The sequence below is a fragment of the Xiphophorus maculatus genome, chromosome 6, assembly GCF_002775205.1.
Source record: "Xiphophorus maculatus strain JP 163 A chromosome 6, X_maculatus-5.0-male, whole genome shotgun sequence".
NCBI classification, from domain to species: domain Eukaryota; kingdom Metazoa; phylum Chordata; class Actinopteri; order Cyprinodontiformes; family Poeciliidae; genus Xiphophorus; species Xiphophorus maculatus.
In genome coordinates, this window is record NC_036448.1 from 932,799 (window position 1) to 957,815 (window position 25,017).

General features: G+C 38.9%; 2 protein-coding genes across 3 annotated transcripts in view; one reads left to right on the forward strand and one right to left on the reverse strand.

Annotated features, from left to right (window-relative positions):
• The window catches only part of LOC102223355 (epidermal growth factor receptor substrate 15-like), a 72,053-nt gene that overhangs the window by 36,840 nt on the left and 10,196 nt on the right, over positions 1-25,017 (forward strand). The gene's annotated exons all lie outside the window — the stretch shown is intronic.
• Positions 4,838-23,660, reverse strand: LOC102237230 (tissue factor-like). Of its 2 annotated transcripts, XM_005815786.3 has the most exons (7): positions 23,481-23,660; positions 20,312-20,429; positions 18,328-18,414; positions 17,434-17,543; positions 15,539-15,717; positions 12,439-12,604; positions 4,838-11,658 (listed from the first exon to the last, which is right to left on the reverse strand). In XM_005815786.3, exons 1-7 carry the CDS (start codon positions 23,542-23,544, stop codon positions 11,513-11,515), a joined length of 870 nt encoding a protein of 289 aa, XP_005815843.1. In that variant the 5' UTR covers positions 23,545-23,660; the 3' UTR covers positions 4,838-11,512. The 2 variants fall into 2 exon arrangements, with proteins under 2 accessions (XP_005815843.1, XP_023190729.1); XM_023334961.1 differs by lacking the exon at positions 20,312-20,429.

The window sequence follows — 25,017 nt, forward strand, 5'->3', positions numbered from 1 at the left end:
GATATCACTTAGGCCACGCCCCCTGAGAACAGAAAGTGTCATGTTTTACTGTGAACGGTCGCTATCTTAGCCCTTTGACCTAATCAACATGAAACTGTGTCCAGAGACAGAAGACATGTTGGTGTGTTGTGGATTCCAACCCCGACCGGCTTTGACATAGCAGGTGGGCGTGGCGGCGTGGCGAAGTGACCTGTAACGCCGTTGCCATACGTTTGGCTCTGAATTCCACAATTTCGGGCCCAGCTGCTCCAAACTCACTAGGATGGATCCTTATCCACCCACCGACAGGAATTCATAACAAAATTTGGTGGGCGTGGCCTAATTTCTCTATAGCGACCCCTAGAGTATTTTAAATGAACAGCCCTAAGCCATGCTTTAACCTAGAATTACGAAACTTGGTACACATGTGTATCTTGTCAGGACGTACAAAAAAGTCTCTTAGAGCCATGGTCGAAACCCAACAGGAAGTCGGCCATTTTGTCTTGAAGGTCCATTTTGGACCTCGAGTTTGACGTTTACAGCCTTCGTATTTGATCGAACTCCTCCTAGGGATTTCGATTGATCGGCTTCAAACTTGGTCAGTCTGATCATAAGGCATGTTTGATTTAAAGTTATCAAATTGGTGAGTTTTGGAGTATATTGAAGGGGGTTAGCAGGGGTCAAAGTTCACCTACTCGCCATGAAACACGAAACTCTTACATTTCCTATATAAAAACACATAGAGGGACCAAATGTTCAGGGATTGATTGTCATCAGGTGTTCTAAAATACCCTGTGGTGAAATTATTTTTTTAAGTAGGCCACGCCCCCTGAGAACAGGAAGTGTCATGTTTTACTGTGAACGGTCGCTATCTTAGCCCTTTGACCTAATCAACATGAAACTGTGTCCAGAGACAGAAGACATGTTGGTGTGTTGTGGATTCAAGCCCTGACCGGCTTTGACATAGCAGGTGGGTGTGGCGGCGTGGCGAAGTGACCTGTGATGCCGTTGCCATACGTTTGGCTCTGAATTCCACAATTTCGGGCCCAGCTGCTCCAAACTCACTAGGATGGATCATTATCCACCCACCGACAGGAATTCATAACAAAATTTGGTGGGCGTGGCCTAATTTCTCTATAGCGACCCCTAGAGTATTTTAAATGAACAGCCCCAAGCCATGCTGAAACCTAGAATTACGAAACTTGGTACACATGTGTATCTTGTCGGGACGTACAAAAAAGTCTCTTAGAGCCATGGTCGAAACCCAACAGGAAGTCGGCCATTTTAGATTGAAGTTCATTTGACCTCGATTTTGACGTTTACAGCCTTCGTATTTGATCGAACTCCTCCTAGGGATTTCGATTGATCGACTTCAAACTCGGTCAGTCTGATCATAAGGCATGTTTGATTTAAAGTTATCAAATTGGTGAGTTTTGGAGCATGTTGAAGGGGGATTAGCAGGGCTCAAAGATCCCCTGTGATTGACTGTGTAATATGTTACACAGTCAATTACAAAGGGGATTATTTTGTCATGTGTAAGGCAATGCTGCCCTCTGGTGTCGAATTACTGAAATAATGAAACTATTTCAGTAATTTCAGTAATTCGACACCAGAGGGCAGCATTGCCCTACGGAATGACAGTTCAATGTTGAATTGAAAAGGAAAAAATTAAATAATTTGTAATTCTAACACAAAAACTCACAGAGACACCAAAGTTTGAGTTATTGATCATTATCTTGTGTCCAATAATATCCAATGGTCAAATGATGACATCACGTAGGCCACGCCCTCTGACAACAGGAAGTCTTGTATTTTACTGTGAACGGTCGATAGCTTCTGCACCAAACTTTGCACGAGTGACCCTGGTGGGATCCTTGACGACCCTATGTCATCATATTATGACGTCATATAAGCCCCGCCCCCTCAGAACAGGAAGTGCCGTTTGTTTACTTGGAAAGCTCCGTTTATGGCTCTCTTGACCTAATCAAGATGATTCGGATGATAAACTCTGTCAATGCTCGCTGCTGGCTGAACCGTGTGGGCGTGGCCAAATGGCGAATATCATTCCCTCGCCATATGCATACGTTTGGCTCTTATTCAGGCATAGATCATCCGATTGGCGCCAAACTGGATCTGTATGACCTTTGTTCACCTCTAAAGAGCCCAACGGGTTTGAAATGTAATTTGGCTCCACTGCGCCCCCTAAGTTAATACATGGGTTGTATCTCCTCGACGCATCGACCGATCTGCGCCAGATTTTTTGACAGTCGTCGGGGAGCGCTGCCGAACGCATTCACGCGTGTCGCCTGGTGGACGGGCGGGGAAAATGCGCGACAGCTTCTGCGGTGGCTGGCGGGCGGCGGTGCTGAAAACTGCGGCGGAGCTTCTGCGGTGGGGAGTTGGCTGCGGCTCTGGAAATTGTGCGAGAGCTTCTGCGGTGGCCGGAACCCCTGCGGTGGCCAATAGGCCGGAGCGGCGCTTGCTGCGAGGGCCGCCCGAGGCTGCTTGCAGCTTTAATTTCCTTTTATCTTTTTGATATTTTATTGTAAAGACAATAAACTTTGATAAAGCAGTCATTATCAAACATTAGCTACATATTTTTCTTACTTTTTTTCAGAAAAAAATATATTTATTAAAGTATGATATGTCACCTCTGCTATGGACAGCATAGACAAAGAGTGGAAAAAAAATCTAGCAGAGTAAATTTTTATTTCATTACATAAGTTGTTTAATACACTAAGACTTCAGATTGAGATATTTCTATTAAAAATATACAAAGTGAAAGAATAAAAGTGTGCAATAAAACACACATTTATTTATTCATATTATACTGGGAACACTGCCCACAGGCAGGAGTTCAGTCTGCTGGTTAAACTGGGAGAAGTCCAATGATTTCTGAGGCGTCCTGGTACACAGGCTAAAGCCAATAATAAAAGAGAAATTATCCAAAAGTGTAATAGAAAGTACATATCTGATTCCTTCAAATTCAGAAAAAAGATATTTTCAGCATGTTGGGTTCTGACTCGCAGAATCTTTATAGCATAGTTAAATACCTACATTGTGAAACTGAGCTGTGAAACAGAGACTGAAGAACAGCAGCTCCAGCTGTGATCCTGACTGACCTTACCTCACAAAATCCCCTGGTCTTTAATGAACTTCCCCTCTAACAGCGGTTTCTCCTCAGCTCTCTCTCATTAGAAAACACAGTATGAAAATGTTAGGCTAAGAAAATAACAATCAGTGGTTACTTCAGGCCAATTTAGCTAAATAGGAAATATTTCTCGGTTGTTTAGAAGCTAGTTTCTGGCTGCAAAGTCAAGTAATTCTGCTTCTAAAAATTATGTTTTTATTTTCTTTCATTCTTAGCAGTGAAAGGTAATGCCAATGAATCCAGTTTGTGTTGTAAAACGGTTGAAACAAGTTCACACAGCACATGACTTACAATCAATAATAGCCACAAAGGCACACCCCTTAGAAGGAACCAAATGCAACCAGTACAACACTTTCATTCTATTGGCTGAGAATGAAACTGTGCCAAAAGACAGTTACAGGTTTCATAAACGAGCAGAGTCAGAGGAGAGACTAAGTGTGGAGGAGACGTTTTGAGTACAAGCGTTACAAGTTTTGAGAAGAAAGACATGAAGTCTTCTTTCAAAATATAAATGTAAGCAAAAATATTAAAACGTTTGAGAACAAAAAACATAAAATCCTGCTTTCAGACTGAAAATGTGTGCTCTTGGATTATGGCAGAAAAATTCCCCCATAGTTTTTTTGCTTTTCTTCTAAAGCCTTAGCACATGAAAGTTACATCATAAAATATAAAGATAAATTATTTGATAACAAGAAAGGTCATCTCTGAGAACATTGTCAGTTTCACTTCACTCGACTCTGCAATAAAATATACTAAATCTAATGAAAAACCTGAGGTCATTTAAATATTATAGTTATAAATGAAGGGATATGTTATTCTAAAGAAAAATTCAAAGTGAGAGATAACAGAGCATTCTCCAGTTGTGACTAATGTCAAAGGTTAAAACAAAAACACTTCCACTGTCACCACTGAGTGCCAGGCATATGTTAGGGACCAGGGCCAGAGCCAAGGAGGTGAAGTTAGAAACACATACCACATAGACAGGTCTAAGTCTGACTTTAAATGAGAAGGAAGGATATCAAAAAATAAGGTTAACTATAGTTTCTCTCTTTGAAAACACTCAACAGGTCAAGAGCAGTCAAAAGACTACCTACCAGACTTTTAATTAGTTCTTCTAATGGGTAAGAGGCGGGGTACACCTTCCTCTTGCCTATTACGGTGACATTAGGGTACACTATTTGTCTATTTCACTTCTGATATTTATGTTAAAAGAGAATGAATAACATAAGTTCTCTTTGACATATTTAAAATAAATATATAATTAAATAAATAATTATCTTACCACTTGAAGGTACCGTATTTTCCGCACTATAAGGCGCACCTAAAAAACTTCAATTTTCTCAAAAGCCGAGAGTGCGCCTTATAATCCGGTGCACCTTATATATGGACCAATATTGAGCCACAACAGGTCTGGCAACTAACCAGCCGCCGACTTCATTTTCCCCCGTAGAAGAAGAAGCGGCGGTACACGCTGGGTTTTTGTAAAGACCCCAAAATGGCTCCTATTAAGAGACACGCTTACGACGCAGAGTTTAAGCTCAAGGCGATCAGTCACACAGTAGAACACGGGAACAGAGCAGCAGTGAGAGAATTTAACATGAACGAATCAATGGTGCGGAAGTGGAGGAAGCAACAGCTATTCTATGCGCCTTATAATGCGGTGCGCCTTATATATGAAAAAAGTTTTAAAATAGGCCATTCATTGAAGGTGCGCCTTATAATGTGGTGTGCCTTATAGTGCGGAAAATACGGTACTTACTAATCATTTAAATTTGATTCCGAGATCATCACTTAATCCTTAAATGTGACAAAAGTAATGCACCTCTTTCTGATTCTGCTGAACTCTGTGAATTCCAGGTCTTAATTTGTATTCACTATTCAAAAGGATCATTACATCACTGATCCTTAGCAAACATAACTGAACAAAATTTCCTTAATTTCTTCACATGTAGAACTGTATAAACAGCTTCAACACGCCCCAGGTACATGCAGCCCACAACTATGTGACCTCTCATCAACTGTTCAGATTCAGATAAAGGACGGGAGAGGCTTAACCCATTTCTTTGGACTGAGAACAAATTCTGGAGGTTTGACTGTGCATTGCATAAAAAGCTGTTTTTGTAACAGGACATAAAAAATACTGACATGTTTGGCATGATATCTGAGTTGGATTAAACTATGCCTCACATTTTCATTTTGGCTCCTTAATATGCTCTTTACATTATTCTAGAGCTGGGCGATATGGCTTAAAAATAAAATCTCCATTTTTTTTAAAATACAATTTTAATAAATTTTTTCTGGCTTTTTTTTTCTTTAAAAATAAATTGCAAATGACAGAAAATATTTTGAAAATGTTGCTTTCATTTCAGTCATCCTTTCTGGGAGTTGACCTGAATACAAGGTTCAAATAAATACAAATTGTAAAACAGTGAAAGCAGTTGGTGGAAAAAAATAAAAGTTTTCCCAAATTATATATAGAAGCGCCGAACGATTTTAAAGATTGGCTAAATCCACAGCTGAGACCTGTCAAATAGTATAAGTAGCAAATATTATTTCACTTCTTCCAAAATACAGATAGGATTTTATTTGCTCAACCAAATTGAATCTCACACAAAACAACATTGTGAGCTTGTTGCCTTTGTATACCCATCCAGCTTGAGCAAAATCTATCAGTGACCTACAGTACATACATGTTGACCAGGTGCCTCCTTTCAACAGGATAATGTGCTGCAGACATCACAAGTTTTTAAGTACATTGAAATAAACACAACACCGAATATTTGGAGCCAATTTGTCTCCAGACTCTCCAGATCTCATCCAATTAATCATCAGTCAGATATGCTGGCCAAATAAATCCCACCTTCCAGCCACAAACTCAAGGATTTCAAAAGATCTGCTGGAGATCTTTAGTTCTGTTGTGTACTTCATACCTTGATGGTTCAGGCCTACTTCCCTGGTAACATAGTCACTGCTGCTGCAGGTGTGCTTGTCTCCAGCACAGTGATATTCACATGAGAAATTCCTATTGCTCATGTGAATATCTTGTTCCATCTCATCCCAAAGATGATCTATAGGACTGATATCTGGTGACTGTGGAGGCCGTTAGTGCATGGTAAACCGTTTCAGTTTTGGCGGTGGTAAAATACTATTTGCTGGATGAATCTATGCTTTCAACTTGTTTCACCAAATTTTGGCCCTGACATCTGAATGACACAGCTAAAATCAAGATTTATAGTTTTGACAATAACAGACACTTTCTCCTGTATGAATTGTAGGTGCAGTTTCTTGTCCTTTGCTGGAATAGATATTTTGCTTTTCTGCTTTTCTGCTGCTGTCTCTCAATCACCTCTAGGTCCTCCATCTTTGCATTCATTCAGGACATTTTGCATACTTTGGAACAAGAATGTGTTCTATTTCTACCATTCTGAACCAGTCTGTCCATCTCTGACTTGTGAAATGAGCAAGGCATGTCAGTCAACACAACTGTTGCTCACTGGATATTTGGTCTTTTTCAGAGAGTTCTCTGGAAACGTGAGAGTTCTTACAGTAGATCCACAGTTTCTGAAACACTTTAGTCTACCACATGCTTACCCGAAAGCTGAACAGTTGACGTGCAGTTATGTGGTTGCAGACTTTTCACACACAACTTTAATGCAAAGGTGCAGATCACCTGAGTGACACCCCTTCCACTTTAGGATCCATTACACCTCTAACCAACAGGGTTACCACTGCCTTCCTGAATCCTATATTTTGGCTTTATGAAATGTGCACAGTGAGAGCCCCACAGCTTTCTGCAGCCATCCTCCTCCATGGACAACGACAATGCCATTTCCCTCCCCCCAAGAGTCTTATTATTATAGTAGTTATGTAGTGAAGAACCATACAAATGTACAGAATTCCTTTCTGTGTCACATAAACTTTCCTCAAAAGTATTCATATCTCCTATGGATACAAAAATCAGATGGTGGAACTGGAATATTTGAAGAGAAATATCAACATTGCTCTCTGAGTGCATTATCTGCCTGAAGTCAAACTGTTGACGTGCGGTCACATGGTTGTGGGGTGTTGGTTTTTTGCACACTCTTAGAGATCCAGAAAATACAGCAAGCTGAGCTCCTGTGACAGTCCTCCTGCTGCAGTATGTATTATGGTGGTATGGCATATGCATGGTTTACAACAGCAAAGTAGATCCAGGGATCACAACAGAGAGGAACAATTACTACGAGTTCACAAGTTCGGAGCAGGAAATAATGACCATCAAGTTGAAAAATCTCATTTTACTTTTTCAGACCAGAACGGAGCAGGGAGTTCAGTGTTTCAGTCGAACAGATGTGGAAAATAAATGTTGGGGAAGTTGAGTACATGAAATGAAAGGTCAACATTGGTGTCTTGTCACTTTTCCCTCTTAAACAACCATCAAACTAAACACACAATAGTTTACATGCTCAGAGGGGTGAAAAGTTCACCAAGGAGATTGTGACAAGAAGAGGCGGCGGCATGAGGCTGAGAACAAAATGATGTGATTTTCATCAGGCAGCTGTGGTGATGTGAGCCGATTCAGGACTTCGGCCCGACTATGCTGGGTCGGTTTGAGCTTCAAGTTGTTTCATTGAGTTGCAGTTATGTGATGGGCTTATTTGATACCTTCCAACAAGCTACTGAACAAATTTACATAATAAAGCGGTTGTGTGGTTGATCTCCTTTTTAAGAATAGAGTCCAAGTGCCCCGATTTGCTTTTAGTCATTAAAGTCAACCTCACATTTCTTGTGTGGTACTCTGGCATGTCGGTAATTCTGAGTAGGGTCTTATTTAATCATTCATTTATTTATTTACTGAGAAATGGAAAACACTTCCAACATATTGGTTACAGGGGCAGATTTTAGCGATAGGGAAAAGCCTGACTGGCATAAAATGGTAGAAACGGAAGAGAAGTGCTTTGAAATATGTTTGTTCAAATGGGAATCTATGTTTGGGTTGGTGTGTGAAATAACCTCGTTATTCCTTGGTGAATGTTTTACAGGAGACTGTTATGTATGATAAGTACAGTATGTGTCACCTGTGATATTATGTCTTCACACTGCTCTCAAGAGGAACTTGAGCAAAAATATTTTCAGCCACTGCATGTCAAGATGTGCGGTTTGTAGTCGTGAGGATGGACATGGCAGGACCCAGGTATAGTGGGAAATGATGGTTTTCAATGACGAATTGATACACAAAAATCCAGGCAGCACAGGTGAGTAATAGTTTTGACTCTGGTAGCAACTGGAACAAACTTTCGACAACTGATGTAAGACTTCTGACAATTGATGATAGACAAGGATCCGACAAGGAACAAGAGACACAAGTGGGTATGAATACACAGGGAAAGTAATAAGGGGAGACGAGGGACAGCTGGGAACAATCAAGAGGCAGACTGGACAACACAGGAACTAAATAAACACACAGAAAACTAAATCCTCACACTAAAGACCTTTTGTTGGCCTACCTCATGGCTACATAAAAACACTGTGAAATGATTGGTAGCAAATATGAAATCTTTTTACAGAACAACATGCAACTTTGCAACTTCACACACAACAACCAAAACATGAAAAGTTCCAACTGTAAACAGTGAGATATTCTCTGCTGGATGCTAAGTGATCTAACCTTTAGTTTGGCTGTGAGCCATCATGTGTGTGGAAAACAAAAAGGTGTCGTTCTGAAACATTATTGCTTCTAGTTCATTGTGTGAAAATCTTCCATTGTACTCAACAGATGAACATAGTTGAACAAGCCAACCAGATGATTCCTCTTTTATTGTGCATGAGATATTTTTAAGCAAAACATATTTACTCTGTTATGTACAGTAAATATGCATCATGTACACGATGTTGGCCAGACCAATACCAGTTTAGAACATCTGTGTATTGCAGAGTAAACATGCAATATCTCATTCAAGCACACTGAAGCTGCTACATGAATCTCAAATTATTGGTCATACTACAAAAGACAGCTTTAGCTTCTGTTTTTCACCAAATTTTACATATATAAGCAAGAAATATTAAAATATTTTTAATTACGGGACATGATATTTAAACATAAAAATCATGTTTTTTGTTGGTGTGAAAAACGTAAGAGCTTCTTGGAAAGGACAGAAGAAGGCTGATGCACTGCCTGATGTAGCCACTGGGGTCCAGAATTGATTGAGTGCAATAGGAATTAAATGTTTAATGCTATTACCAATGACAGTCACAAATACATCAACTCTACTGTAGGAGCTGCAATGAGGTGGAAGCTTCTTTTCATGTTATAAAAGATTTTATACTTTATCTTCCTTTAATGAACTATTTCTTGTTAATGTGTTCATGAATTTGCAGATAATTTTTTGCATAACCCAGTTGTATTGTGAAAGTAACTGATGCAGTTAGAATCCTGACAATATACCTGACTTAAACTGCTTCAAGTTACATTATCTGACAGGGAGTTCCCATAAATAAACAGAACAAATAGTTTTGTTATGAAATTAAAATTTTCTATCTATGCATGGTTTTTGTTACGTTTTAGGAAATGTCTAAAACCATCTTTTTTATTATGTATGCTATAGATTGCAAATGCAATTTTAACCAGAAGATGTTACCCATACAGATGAGTTGTTGACACTTTATCTGTGTCCTCATTTAGTGCTGTCTCTATTTATTCATTGATCTTTTTGTTTGTTAAAAGCCATGTTAAGTCACATGACAGTCAGCGAAATTGTGTTTGAACCTGTTGGAGGAACAATTTCCTGCTATAATAATGTGTTTGTCTGTCAGATAGAAAAAACTGTTCTTGTGTAAATGGTACATTTTGTGAAGTATTCAAGGAATAAAACTGTCAGTCCAACAGCTAGTCTGATTATTTCTTTAGAGAGCCAGTTGAATTGTACATGAGACATCGTCTTAATATAAGGAGCACGAAATGACAGATGAGGTCATGGAGAAACATTAAACCTTAAAGATATTTTGCATATTTGAAAGTGAAATAGAATGCATGGTCTGTCTTTATAAGACCTTGGAGTTGTAACACACAATGGCTGATAAATCAATCTGATTCAAGCTTGGCTTGCTGTCCACTTACCAGGTCCTGCCTTCAGTTACAACTGCACTGGTTACCATAACAACCATTTATCTGCCCAGTTTTTCCATTACCAATAAGTCCAGTATTGTTAGTGAAACCATCAGTTTGACAGACATATTTGATCCTCATTTTATTTGTGGTGTTAACACTGAATTCATCACTATTAATCCATGAATTCAACGTAGTCAGTATTTTAGAACCAATTCATGTCAAATATTATCTTAAAGAACTTGATCCATCTTCCTTGTTCATTTATAACGGCTGAAGTCTTGTGATATTCAAGTCAAGTTTATTTGTATAGCACATTTTAGCGATAAGAATTTTGATGTGATTTACATAATAAAAACCACACAATGAACAAACACAAAATATTACTATTACTATTTGCATTCTCTGTTGTAAGAGAAGGGGGCTCGGGGTTTTGGAGGATGGAGGCGCTCATGCTTCCCCCACAAGATGCCACCCTGGGCAGTTGCCCATATCAGAAACCGCCGCTATTGTTGAAAAAGTCTTGCCATAGGTTATTTCTTAGTATTTAGTTTTTTAAATTTATTCTTTGTGTTCTTTGTGCATTTGTATTTTGTTCTCCTAGATCAGTGTTGCTGTTTTCCAGGCGATTTGTTGTTTCCTTGAGTCTCTGTTCATCTCAGGTTGATTATGCATCTTTCCTGAATCTGCCTCTTGGCTTTCTCACCCAGCTAAAGACAGTTAATAATCAACCTCCTGCCTCGTCAGCATTCACATTTGGAGTGACTCTATACGACACAGTGTCATTTCAGTCTGTCCAATGCAAAGGAAGGAGGAAATCTTTTTTTTATATTTTTTATTGGAACATAATGTATAAAAAACATAACAGAATTTATAAACAATTTAACTAAAAAATATTAGAGTATTCCACATAAACAAGATCAACTTTTTTCTTTATATTGTTGGTACACTAAAAGAAAACTACTTTCAAGGACTTTTATTTGATTTGTCATTGTTGCTTTACAGAAAACCGACCTAAATACTATACAGCACTGCTGAAGTACTTAACATATCCTTGGCTGTAATACCGGCAACTTTCTGTTAATGGAAATCCAATGTTCTGACTCTCTGAATTGAATGTTCATTCATTTGTTTTAACTTTATTATTGATAAACAATAAAGCAGGAGGACCAATCTGAAGTTGGTGACTGAAAACCTTATTTTCTTCATCATGTACTCCTATCATCCTCCTATCAGAAAGCATGAAATGTGTTCAGATAAATGTAAAAAAAAAGGACAGACAGAAAATACTGTGCACCTCAGATAGGAGCTGATGACTCAGCTGTTTGGATGTTTTTGTGCCTTTTGTGATTTCTTCTGCAGCAGAGGATAGTTGTTGTGATGAAGACAATGATGACTGTGATTAGGATGAAGATGATGCCAACCCAAGCTCCAAGGCTTAAATCTACAGGAACAGAAAGAGTCTCAGTTAGAAAAATACTTCATGTAGGAAACCTGTTTGTGGGGAAACTCCAGGTTGTCTGATTCCACAGAGCGGCTGGATTCCAGGCTGTATGAAGAAACCTGCTCACTTTGAGAACACCTGTGTTTCTCTGGTCCCTGCCTGACACGAGATGTTCGTTTATAAAATTGTATTGATACTGAAGCAGTCATAGGAGAATTTTCTCACATAAATCTAATGTTCTACAACTCACTCATACATATTTTGCAACATGGCCTAATACACTGGAGCCCAGCTTCAGATATACTTATTACATATTACAGAAGGACATTTTAATGACTGTCCTGCCTGCAGACACCCAAGATGGAAGAGCTCAGGAATATGATCTGCTTAAATTATTAATTTAAAATTTCCAGACATCAAAGTAAGGTACTGAGATGCAAATTTCACATTCATTTGTTTTCTTTCTATAGATGCAGCAGTTAGTATTTAAACACATTAGACACCCAGGCTGAATTCACCCCATCTTCAACAAGATGGTAAAATCTCCCTGGCAGCTTAATGTGGGTGAATTTTCACAGCTCAAATATCTTGCTTATCTTAACAGAGGTCACAGAAATCTAATAGATGTTTATAAACATATTTTACCCACATATACCAACACATAAATGACTGATATTTGAGAGAAAGTAACTAATTACAATAGCTCTACTGCTTCACTACATTATGGATAAAATACTTAACTCTTCTCAGCTTCTGTTTTATGTCTACATGTGCAAGCACCTTGTGTGAAGTGTGTGTCTCCTCGTCTACACTGCTGTGTGCTCCAGGCTCCAAGTTGGGTGGCTTTAGGTCTGGAGGGAATGAAAGCTGCCACCATGAAGCAGTAGCTCTGTCCAGCATCCAGTCCTGAAACTTCTGCTGAGCTGGAGTCAGCAATCTTATATTTCTGTAAGGTAGAAATCAGATTTTTGACACCGTTGAAAGCACAAAGATCCACTCCACTAAAAATAAACTTCAAACTAAACCTGATGTACTATTTGTGGAGTAAACGCTAGATATTTTAAACCATTTTAGATCCTCAGCTTTGACACCAAGAGAACTGCTAAACAAGAAACCGTTTTGACATTTTATTTCTCATAACTTATGAAAGTCAAACAATCTTTTCTTAAACATTTTAAATACACCTAGATCAAAGCTTTTGTGGGTTTGTCTGCTCTGTCTTCTCAAACCCCCAGCTCATGGCAGATAGCTGCTCAGGTTCTGGTTCTGGTTCTGCCAGAGGTTTCTTGCAATCATGTTAGTGTTCCTTTAGGCCAGTGGAGAGGAAAAGCCATTATGAAGCCTTTAGTGCAAATGAGTGGCTTCATAAGACCATTATACAGGTGAGGCTGCATTGGATGATGCATCCTCACCTGCATCATCCAATCACTTTGTCCCTGCCTCAGCCAATCCTCAATCAAGAATCCCTTTAAAAGGCTCATCATCCATGGATCCACCTGCACCGCCGTGCTTCTGCCCACCTCCACCCCGTCTTCCCAGGCTCCCCTCCTTTCCTGTCTCTACTCCAGCACCAGTGTCTGGCTCCAGGAGAAGAAGACCCTAATCCTCGTCCTAAGCTGTCAATTCAAGCTGGTGGTGATTCTCAGCATACAAGTCTTCTGCTGGGGTCCAACCGCCAAAGAACCTACTTTCAAGTCAAATAAAACTCTCTAATTGCTGCTTTTGTCTTTGTGAGTCTCTCCAGATTCAATCATTTACTGTACATAGCACATTTTCAGAAATTCAAAGTCATTTACATGATTGGAAGGAAATAAAGCAAGCAATAAACCTTACACTGCAGTTGCAAACTTAAGGGAAAACAATGACCGGTTGAAAAACAGACTAAACTTTAATTTAGTTGTTAATTGTTGTGAAAATATGATTTCAGTTTAGATTTAAAGAAACTCAGTGTTTCAGTTGTTTTTGGAAGTTTGTTCCAGATGTGTGGTGCATAGAAGCTGAATGCTGCTTCTCCATGTCTGGTTCTAGTTCTGGGGATGCAGAGCAGATAAAGGCTGGTAACCTTTATCTAACCAGTTAGGTTAGTTAACTGGTACTTAACCTAACCCATTAAGTACTGCATCAGAGAGTCCAATCCAGCTTTCTAGATGTTTCAATAATTATGGTCAATTGTGTTGAACACCACACTGAGGTCCAACAGAACCAGCACTGTGGTTCTTCCACAGTCTGTTGATATGAAAGCCACTGAACACTTTGATTCTCAGGACTGTGGTGAGCATGGAAACCAGACTGAAAAACATCAAAGCAGTTGGTCATCAGGAAGCTATTTAACTGCTGCAACAGCTTTTTAGATCACTCTGCTGGTAAATGATCCTAGCCTTTGCCTTGCTACGCAATTCTGCTTGATTTTGATCTCCCTTCAGTGTTCCGCCTGGGCTTTATTAATTAATTTAAACCAAATATTTTTCATAATATGCAAGAAAAAAACTTCCTTCACCTAGTTAAAAAGCACACATTTCTCTATTAGTTTTACTCACAATAGCAAGTTATATTACTATTTTACTTTAGGATACGTTAAATCCTTGTTTCAAGTTACATGAACAAAATTTCTGATCTGATAAATAAATTTTATTAAACATCACAATGAATTCTGCTCCAAAACATTTAGTGTGAATTCTCAAGCTTTACAATCTGTTAGTAGCAATAAAACCAACATTTGCTTTAATGACACACAAGGGTTAGATCAATGTAACACACTTCCATCTCATTCACGGTGCCACACAGGAGACAAAAACACGCTGCTAAGCACACTGGGAAATATTTCCCATTTCTGTCGTTTTCTTCTTTCAGTTTCTTTATGTGCTAGCCTAAAAACTAGTTTATCCAACTCTTGAAGGTTTAACAAAATTAATAAAAAGTTAAAACAACTTACTGCTCTAAATTTGTCTTTCATAAACTCACACATTTAGGTTCAAAATCTAGATCTCGCTAAATTAAGAGACCATACTGTATAAGCAATTCAGCTTCTACATTTTTCTGAGACAATATTTTTAGTGATGTTTGCCATGAAAAAAATACTTCATGGCTAATAAGATTCGAAAAGTGTCTCTAAGGATTCTGCATAGATGTTATCATGATAATATTGCAATATTTAGATATCGGCCAAAAGTTCATTTTACAGCAACTCTGAGGAAACCATCATTCATCCTTTCTGGGACCTCTCTTATTCAAATGTTTTAGAAATATATTTTTTATTTCTAAAAAGAAACTTGATAATAGATGTACTGTTTAACTTTACAACTATGTCAGGTGGTTTCTTCTGTTTGAAAACTCCAAGAAATAAAATCTTTATTGTAAACTTAATGTTAATTTAGCAAAATTTAATATCCACTGCTGTAACTTTCTCAAGTCAAAACCCAAATTGAATGCCTGTTTTTACCTATGTATCTTCATATTTGTCTTCTTTAAAGTACTGTACCAATGCAAAAGCCTTAAAGACTTTATGAAGTTGAATTTAATTTTTCATGTAATCTGCCCAACTTTGTTGTATTTTTCCTTTTCCCAATTCTATCTTTTGTTCTCTTGCTTGCTTTAAGCCTCATTCATTCATTATGTATGTTTTTGTAATTTGTTGTACACACACAAACACCCCACCCCCCCACACACACACACATACATGCATATATGTATATGTATATACATATATGCGTGTGTGTGTGCGTGCGTGGGTAGGCGTGTGTGTGTGATATATGTTTCACTGAACTGAGGTTTTAAAAACATTTCAAAACAAGAAGGGGTTGACCATCATTTCACAGCTGTTGATATAAAACAGAGTTTCTAAAGCGCTGATATAGATACTGTTCTCAAATAAGCAGCATACCTCTCCTGTGCTTCCAGATTTGGAGTAGATGATTTTATACTTCAGATCATTTTTCAGAATGTCCTTGATGGTTTGCTGCTTTCCTCCCACAGTGATGGAGGTCAGCGGATGTGTGATGTTGAGGATGACGGTGCCCTCATCAACATCCGTGATGGAAAATTCCAAAGCGCTGATATTGCCTACCGAGATGAGACAGCAGTGATAATGAGATGTTTTGTCTGGCTTAACATATTAGGAATCAGGGAAAGTCACGTCACAGGTACAGTAGCTAAGTGAGTCCACATATCACTCACTCACTCACAACAATAAATATTTTTAGTGCTTACAATGTTGATTGAGTCAAAAAATTATAATGATCAGTTTGATGTGTTTTAACTTATGATGCCTGGTATCCATGTCCATTATCTTTTTCCTATGTAAAACACAATAAAAATAATTTTAAATATGTATACTAACATTTTGTGTAACTCAAAGTATTCAGCTAGGAAAACATGTCCTGGTTATTAAGGATATGTTTGTTTTGTTAGTATTTAAAAGTTGTTTAAAGATATAGTAGTAGTCATAGTAGTAGCTTCAATTGTCACTTGATCAAATAGAACCTCACACTGAGCCCGGTTCTGGTTTTGTTGGAGGTACCTTCCTGTTAAAGGGGAGTTTACCTCTCCACTGTTGCTACATGCATTCTCAGTCGGAGGGATTGCTGTAAAGCCAATCCCTCCGACTGAGAATGCATGTAGCAATCCCTCAGGGATTGATAATCAATTTACAATGTATGTCGTTGATTTGGAATCTGTTGCATGATTGCTTTGAACTGATCATGTTTGTAAAATGGCTGGAGATGATGTGCTGTAAATTTGTGTTACGTAAATAAACTGAATTTATTTTTAACTAAATGTACCATCTGTGACCTGTCCAGGGCTGGGTGGCCACCAGCACCCCCAACAACCCTACTAGGAGTAAACATGTAAGATGATGGATGGATGGGGTGGATTGGTATACTTATCTTGAACTTAAAAAGATTGAACAGATTAGATTTTGTGCCGAAATGTGGTTTACCTGTGCACTTTGTGTAACGGTTATGTGTAATCTCTTAGATATTTCACATTAGAAGTTGGTGGCTGAAAGTGATAATTTGATAAGTGTCAGTGGACTGGCCAGAAAAAGTGTACATTTTTTTGTTTTTAAGCTTTTGGAGTTGCCAGTTTTCATTTTCGTTTGATTAAATATAAAAGGATTAAAGCAGGGGTGTCAAACTCCAGTTCTCAAGGGCCGCAGTTCTGCAACTTTTAGATGTGTCTCTGCTGCACCACCTGAACACAATAATTAGGTCATTAAGGCTCTGGAGAAATGATCTACACAAGGAGGAGGTAATGAAGCCATTTCATTCCAGTGTTTTGTACCTGTGGCACATCTAAAAACTGTAGGTCTGTGGCCCTCGAGGACTGGAGTTTGACACCTGTGGATTAAAGGGTCAGAGCGCGTTGACCACTGCATCCCAGTTCTTTCCCAGTTTAGAAAATGTGTGAATAAATCTTGAGGAAAGGAAACAGAAGCAGCGAACATTGAAAACCTAATGAGTGATAAAATGCACTACATTATCGAGAGAACAGAAGATAAGTTGATGAACATAACTTTTAGTGTCTGTTCTTGACTTTCATGTTTCAATTAACATTTTGGGTAAAATAATGAGGAGAAAAGCTCTATGCTAAAGAGGTGGAGCCAGATTATGGTCTTTGATGAAAAGGGATTGAAGCTGGGGGGGAAGTTTTAGTCATGAACTGTTATTGGATGAGAATGGAATTTGGATTAGCAAGAAAGTCATAAATGGAAGAAAATGCAAAAGCTGTCAAGTGCTCACATGTCTGTGTGTGGGTGTTTGGTAATGTGATACCTACTCTCTTTGTAGGGGTTAAACATTGGGGCATAGGTGTGAGGAAAGTCATAGTCCAAGCCAAACTCATCAGCAAGGTGGTCAGAGTCTGCTCTGATATCAGCTTCATAGTTCCTGTGAAGACAGAAAATCTTTCCTAAATTTTCTCTCTTTCTGGGGTTTGTTTGTTCTGTACTGAGCAGCTGCCAACCCCCATCCAAACTCGTACAGTTTGCCTGACTGAGTTTAACTTCAGCATTTACTCTGACTTTTAAAGCCGCTCAATCACGGTTGTGATGCAGGCAGCAAACCTTAGCGCATCAGTTCCTGTCTATATTTCACTGAAATTTGATCAGGCAGTTTAATTCTATTAATTTTATATTTATGTTGTCAATTCATAGCACATGTTGTCTCAAAGACAGTTACAAGTCTGTGGTATTTTGGGGGGATATTTTTCAAAGCAACTAACACCCTGAGCAGAAAACATTGAATTAACAAAGACAGGAAGCAGCAGGAAGATAATAGTCATAGCTACTAATTTCATTTCTTCAGACCTGATGCAACACATATAAATGTAGACTTATAGAATTAAAGGTGAATATTCCTGAACTACCAAGTTTTATGTTGATTTTTAAGAAATGTTGCCCTTTCTAAAGTTTTTCTAGAACATTTCAACTTCTTTCATAAAAGAATATTACACTCATGTATCAAATTTCAAATTAAATCCCTTCAAGTGTTCATTAAAGGTACCTTTGTCTCTCTCTATAGTTTTACAAGAGATGGTAGAAGTTACTTTAACTCATCATAATGAAAAAATGGTGATAGAAAAGGCAATTAAAAAAAAAAAACTCTGAGAAAAATATATTTATTTTATAAAATAAACTGTGAAAAGTTTTAAATGTCATCAATAAGGTCTCACTTGTTCGATGCTTCAAGCTGTTGAGTCAAATCACATTCAGTCTCTGACATGCTGAAGCAGTTATCAACATCCATCCAGTTGTGATCTCTGAAAGGTTTATGACAAAATTACATTTTAGCAGAAGAAAAACCTCCAAACAGAACAAGACAATTATTTTAGACCAAAGAAACAAACAGCAGATGTTGTAAACAAGAAGAGGTTAGACGAAGTCATTGTTTTGTAAGTCACAAGTAAATCTCAAGTCAAATTTCAAGTGAAGTCCCTAGTAAACGCATGCAAGCACCAAGTCAAGATAAAATCCTAGACTTTTGATTTCAAGTATTAAACAAGTCATTTGATCAATTACTTTTATTAATTACTGGGTGATAATTCATAACATTTGAATTGTTAAAATAATTTTGAAAAGTGTTGTTGATTGTCTGAACAACCAGCGATAGAAGCTGAACTTCAAAATGCTGGAACATTACTAGTGATGTTACTTTTTTCTGGAAATATTTACCAAAAAAAATTCAACTCTCACAAAACAGGAAAAAAAATATTATCCAGAATAAAAGACAAAATAAATCAATTTCCTATAGACATTGCAAATATTCCCCATGTCAACCAACTGCAACAGTAAATCCCTGATTTATAATATTACTTGATAAAGATCAAATCCTTAAATTAACAAATCTAATTATTTATTCATCTGTATCAAAACAGGCTTTGTTGTAGAGTTGATTTTAATGGAAATGATTACTGCAGCATCTACCTGCTCAGATGCACTTTAGCTTAAGACCCAAAGCTCAGAGACTTGCCATGTACACTTTTGGCTCTCCAGGCAAGAAGGACGGAATGATGTTGAGTCTTTGAAAAAGGAATAATGAGACTGGTACAAAAACTGTTAATCCCAGAATGCATTGAATTTACCTACTTTCAGTTTATATCTTTCTAATGGACGTTCTGAAGGAAGGGGAATGAATTGGTGAGACATAGATTAGCGTGTGAGAGCTCTGTGTTTGCTGGCGAAGTGAGGCACAGCAACTTTGAAGTATCCCTGGATCCAGAGTACATACAGTTGATGATTTTATTCCAGCCTTGACCCTGGCCTATTAAAGCTCTGCAGAGAGGATGCTGTCTCTATTTCAGTTGCTGAGCCGACGTTGCTAACCACCTGTCACTACTTCCCATCCTTACTGGAATCCTGGAGCTGAGCAAAAAACCATGGTCCCACACACATTGTCCTGCCACTGCACTGTTCTGCACCAGATCAAGTTCACCCCACAGTCTGAGCTAACATGGACCAGCCAAACAGTGCCGCCACCTGGCAGCACTCACGCTGCGCTGGTGACAGTTGTCTCAACTGTCAACAGCTTGAAATTACCAACAGGTCTGAAGGAACATTCTGGTCTGCAATTAAAGTCTTACTGAAAATGCATTAACACTATTGTATAGAATGGTGCTGCTGTAACCTATGGGACATTTGGATGACTCTGTGCACAAATCATCTTTTCTTCTTTCCCAACTTTTCCCAAACCTCTTGGATAGCTCTGGATGAACAGACATCGACAGCACCGTCATCATCTTTGCTTTCTTTGTAGTATGCAGAATGAAAGCAGATAAACGGAACAGTAGAAGCAGTCCACAGGAGGTGGAATTGCTGGAAAATGGTTAGGACCATGCGCTGGGCAGTTTAATTATTACGTGCCTGGCATACCCATGAAACCAGACAGAAAACAAACTTTCTACTTATTTTAAGATCTCAAGTCTTTTCAAGTAAAATGTTTCACATTCAATTGAAGTCTTAAGTCATTGGTATGAAAGTATAAGACTTAGGACTTAGTCAAGTCCTAAGTCTTTTGAAGTTTTATCAAGTTAAGTCTGAAGTCACAATTTTGTGACTTAAGTCATGGAATCTAGATTCCAAGTCATGTGACTCTGCCTAAGTCTAACAGGCAACAACTGATCATTAAAGGCAAGATAAAAAAAATGTATCCTCACTTACTTTTCAGAGTACATGACGGTATATGTATGCTCAGACTCTTCAACAGTCCATTTGAGAATAGTTTGAAAATCTAGAGATGTCCAATGAACATTCTGTGCTTTGGGAACAGAAGTGTCACCTGGAAATATGAACAGAAAATATTTGTCTCTTTAGAATGGAAGCGTTTTTTACTCCTTTCACTGAAAGTTTAGCATTATGATATGTGGCTTTACGTTTTGTGATTCTATGATCTTCCTTCCTTATTTTCTTCTGTTTGAGAGTAAAATACTCAACACATTATGCTTGATACACTTTCATTAAACATACATTCACCACCATTTTAAATTTAATGTACAGTAATGGAACAAAACATTCAATGAACAATGGTCCAAGTTTTGCCTTTTCTTGCTAAAAAAAACAGGTTCTGTTCTCTAGAAGACTTGGCAGTCTAAAAAAGTTCAAATGAAATCAGATGATGCTGTTCAACAATTTTGTGTCCATGAAGATGCAGTGTCATCAAAGGTGAAGGAAAAATACCATAAATTGCACTATCTCTGTCTAATTACATATAGATATCCATATAGTATAATATTTGTAACTTTCTTTGACACCACTTGTGGTTTTTAATGTAGGCTATTTGGGTGACATTAGAAAATTCTCAGATACTTTCTTGCATTTTAATTGGTTGAGTAGAGGGAGGGGCTTCGCAAGGGTGCCATTCATTTGAGAACCACCACTGACCGGCATTACCCGGTAGGAGGGGTTCACACAGGGCTGTGGTCAGAAAAAGGGAAGCACTCTTGCACATTTGGTGACTTTTCAAAACCCTGTAGGAACTTTCTTTATCTCAAAACGCAGCGAGAAACAAATCTAGAGGCTTTATTTTGTGTTACTGGAGACTCTGGGGACAAAAATCACCAATCACTCTGCAGTAACTATCCTTACTGAGCAAGCAGTTATAGCTGCCATGAACCCCTCCCACTTCCTAAACACTGCAGTCAGTCTCACACAGCTGCTGTGCAGTCAGAGCAGAGGAGATCCATTCCTCTCTGTGTCCACATTGCAAAGAAATCACATGTGCAAAGCTGAGAAACACTACTGATCAATGCTCACCATTCCAACTCCCACCTCACCATGGGGGTGTATGTCTGAGTTGAGATGGTTTTATACATTAAGGTGGGCTGTGATGTAGACATCCACCAAGTTGTACCATGGCAACCAATAGAAAACTTCAGCTGCTATGTACACCCTTCAACCCAATGGACCTGAGATTCTGCGTTCTTTGGGTGTCTCAAAGTGTTATTGTTAATTTAGACAATTGTATTCTTTAAAGCTGCAGTATGCAACCTTTACAAAAATGTGTTTTTTTTAACTGTCACCATGTCCTCCTGACAGTAAAATATCCATCCATCCATTTTCTAACACCCTTGTCCCTAGTGAGGTCAGGAGGTGCTGGTGCCTATCTCCAGCTAATGTTGGGTGAGAGGTGGGGTCTCTCTGGACAGGTCACCAGTCTGTCACAGGGCAACACAGAGACAGACAGGAGCAACAACCATGCACACACACACACACACACACACACACACACACACACACACACACACACACACACACACACGCACACACACACACACACCTAGGGAGAATTTAGAGAGACCAATTAACCATGAAAGACCATGATTTTTTTTCAGACTGTGGGAGGAAGCGGGAGTACCTGGAGAGAACTCACCATGCACACATGCAAACTCCATGCAGAAAAACCCGGGCGGGGAATCGAACCCAGGACCTTCTTGCTGCAAGGCAACAGTGCTACCAACTGCGCCACTGTGCAGCCCATGACAGTAAAATATAAGACAAGATCAAGCTTCTCCACCTTCTCCCTATTAATTGCGTCCAAAGAAATGCACCCTGGTCACAAACAACCAATCAGAACCAGTAGGAGGGTCTTAGTGCTATCAATCAACCTCATCTACATGCTGCTCATTGTGCTAATTGCAGAGAAACAGCTTAGTGTTCCAGAAAAACTGTTAATCTGCCATCATTGTTGGGCATACAAACTAGCTTTAGCATTCATGGCAGGCTCTGCTGTGGTGAACTATCTGTAAATTGACAGCACTAAAACCCTCTTTCTGGTTCTGACTGGTTGTTTTTGATGGAGCTGTGTATTTTATGGCCGGTCCACAGGGAGAAGGCTGAGGACCTTAATTTTTTTCACAGATTATCTGTGTTATATTATACTGTCACAACCTGGTGATAGTTTTAGCAAATGTATAAAAGATATTTTTTATACTGCATCTTTAATACTGGTGCTAACGTTACTATGAGGCGATGTGGCGACAGTGGTAAGAGTTTGTCCTGCAATCGACAGGTTGCCAGTTCCATCTCCGCTCTTTCCACTTCTGTCATTCTGACCTTGGCCAAACGTGTCACTATCAGTCTTACACTCCTCAGTCAGTCTGTCAGGCTCTGTTAGTCTGAGTGTATGAATCTTTGTGTGAATGAGTGACTGACTGAATGTAGTGTGGGGTCCTCTGGTCTTGATACAGCACAAGTACAAGCCATTTATCAAGATCTCCACCCACAGAATTATAATCTGTTACAGATCAGTTAAACAGACTGATAAGTGCTGACCATAGTGTTTTATTTCTGCTAAAAGTAAAGCTTTTATCTGAATCCGCAGGTGAATCAATGAAAGGGTTCAATAAAAAGCAGGGTATCACATGCTGAAAATGTTATGTTCCTCTGTATTCCTTCAACAGGCAGAATAAACATGAACTTTTTACTCTGAATCCGATGTGAGGTGGAACACCAGAAAGGAGAAAAAGTTAAACAGTTCCTGAAGATAAACTAAATCATATAAGGTCTGACCGGTGGGTTTCTGAGAAGGCTGTTTATTCACAGGGATACACTGGCAAGTCAGTAAACATTCAGACAATTTCCAACCTAATATCATCCAACTATGTAAATAAAATGTACCTCATTGTTAAATTACTTAGGTTGTTTGCAGACGATTGAACTTCTCTCTTACAGACCAATAGACTAGTTATACTCAGTAATGGCATGGTATCCAACAGAAGTAAACCATAAACATGACAGCACCATTTCAAGTGCACTGTGTGGAGTTTTCATAGAGAGGCTGGTGCAGATGACTTGTACCAGAACAGAAGAAAACAATGATCTCATGACTTACCTGTGGTCATGCTCCAAGCAGTCATACATGCTCCCACAGACAGCAGAGTTTTTATACAAGCCATGTTAACACACTAGAATACTTTCCAAGGCAATCTGTGGTAACTTCACTAACTACCTGAGCTGAAAAGAAGCTCATCTGGTTTTCAGCGGCTCAGACTGTTTTTATGTAGCAGGGCAGAGAGCGTGGGAGCTGCAGTGAGGTGGAGCTAGGGGAACATTCAGGGTCCGCCTGCTGTGTGCTGATTCTTTCCACATGTTTGCACATATGGGGCTCAGTCTGAATTCCTCCCTAAAAGTCCATGTTGAAGGGCATGAATGCCTTATGACTAATTGTACACATTCATTTGGAAATTGGGAAACTTGAGTTTCAGTAATTTGTATTTCTGAGGAGGACTAAGTGAGGACAAAGCAGTGAGTAACACATTGGAATTGCATGTAGTCTGAAAAAGGTTTGTGGTCTGGAAATTAAAACAAGCTATTCTTCTCATCAGTGGTTCTTTTGTAAGAAACAAACAGCTTGAGCTCTTGTTGCCTTGACAACTGAGAAGCTTTGTGGCCTGACCCAGATCAGACTCACCATAAACCACTTTAGTTCCAGAGAATTTGCTCATTTTGTTCACATTAGCTCTTAGACAGATAAGTGGGTCAAAAGTGATTCGGTGAGTGTTCTTTTGCTATATCTTTTTAATAAAAGTCATCATTTCATTTTCCAGGCGTTCCTCAAAAATGTGTTATTGAGATTATACCATTTGAAATTTGATCTTACCTCTGATACATTTAGCAGAATTGACATTTTCACAAAACTATGCAAGCTTCCTATCCTGAGGGAATTTTTCTGCTATAATCCAAGAGCACACATTGTCAGTCTGAAAGCAGGATTTCATGTCTTTCTTCTCAAAACGTGTAACGCTTGTACTCAAAACTTCTCACATTCACACTTAGTCTCTGGTCGGACTCTCTGCTCGCTTTTGGCAATGCCTCTCAGCCAATAGAGGCGTTACCAAATGAAAATGAAAAGCATTAGTGCTTCTACAGATTTGTTGAAACTGTCACAATGTCGTGACAGTTTGGTATGAGGCAGATAATCTGTGAGATCAAGTTGTCATTTCCCAGTACTCCCAGTAATAACTAGAAACAGCCAATCAAAGCCTGAAATGCCTCCTGGGAGTGCCTTAGTGCTGTCAATAAGGCTTGTGTATGCGCTTGGTTTGTGCTATGCTGCAGCTTCTTCCTGAGAGCAGAGGCTTCCAGTGACGTGCGGTCAGGGGAGGCAGGTGAGGCAGTGCCTCACCAGCCATCATGGAAAGAAAGAAAAGATATAATCATATTAAAAAAAGAGGATCATTTAATGCTAGCTTTGGACAAAACGTTTGGCTCCTGCTTCCTCTTTAAATTTTGCCCGGGATCTTCGACGAGTGACGTTCTCAGTGGGCGACGTGGAGCGACCGCGTGCTGGTAAAACGAAACAACAACAAAGCGTGTTGACGTCACAGATCACAGAGTTTAATCTCATACAAAGCAATCGACAACAAAGC

What these genes read in the sequence shown, in the direction of transcription:
- LOC102237230 (XM_005815786.3), bottom strand. Translation starts at nt 23,544, where the DNA reads ATGGCTTGTATAAAAACTCTGCTGTCTGTGGGAGCATGTATGACTGCT. An exon ending in TGCTTGGAGCATGACCACAG is followed by an intron (nt 20,430 to 23,480) that starts GTAAGTCATGAG and finishes TCATATTTCCAG; the next exon opens with GTGACACTTCTGTTCCCAAA. An exon ending in ACCGTCATGTACTCTGAAAA is followed by an intron (nt 18,415 to 20,311) that starts GTAAGTGAGGAT and finishes TAAACCTTTCAG; the next exon opens with AGATCACAACTGGATGGATG.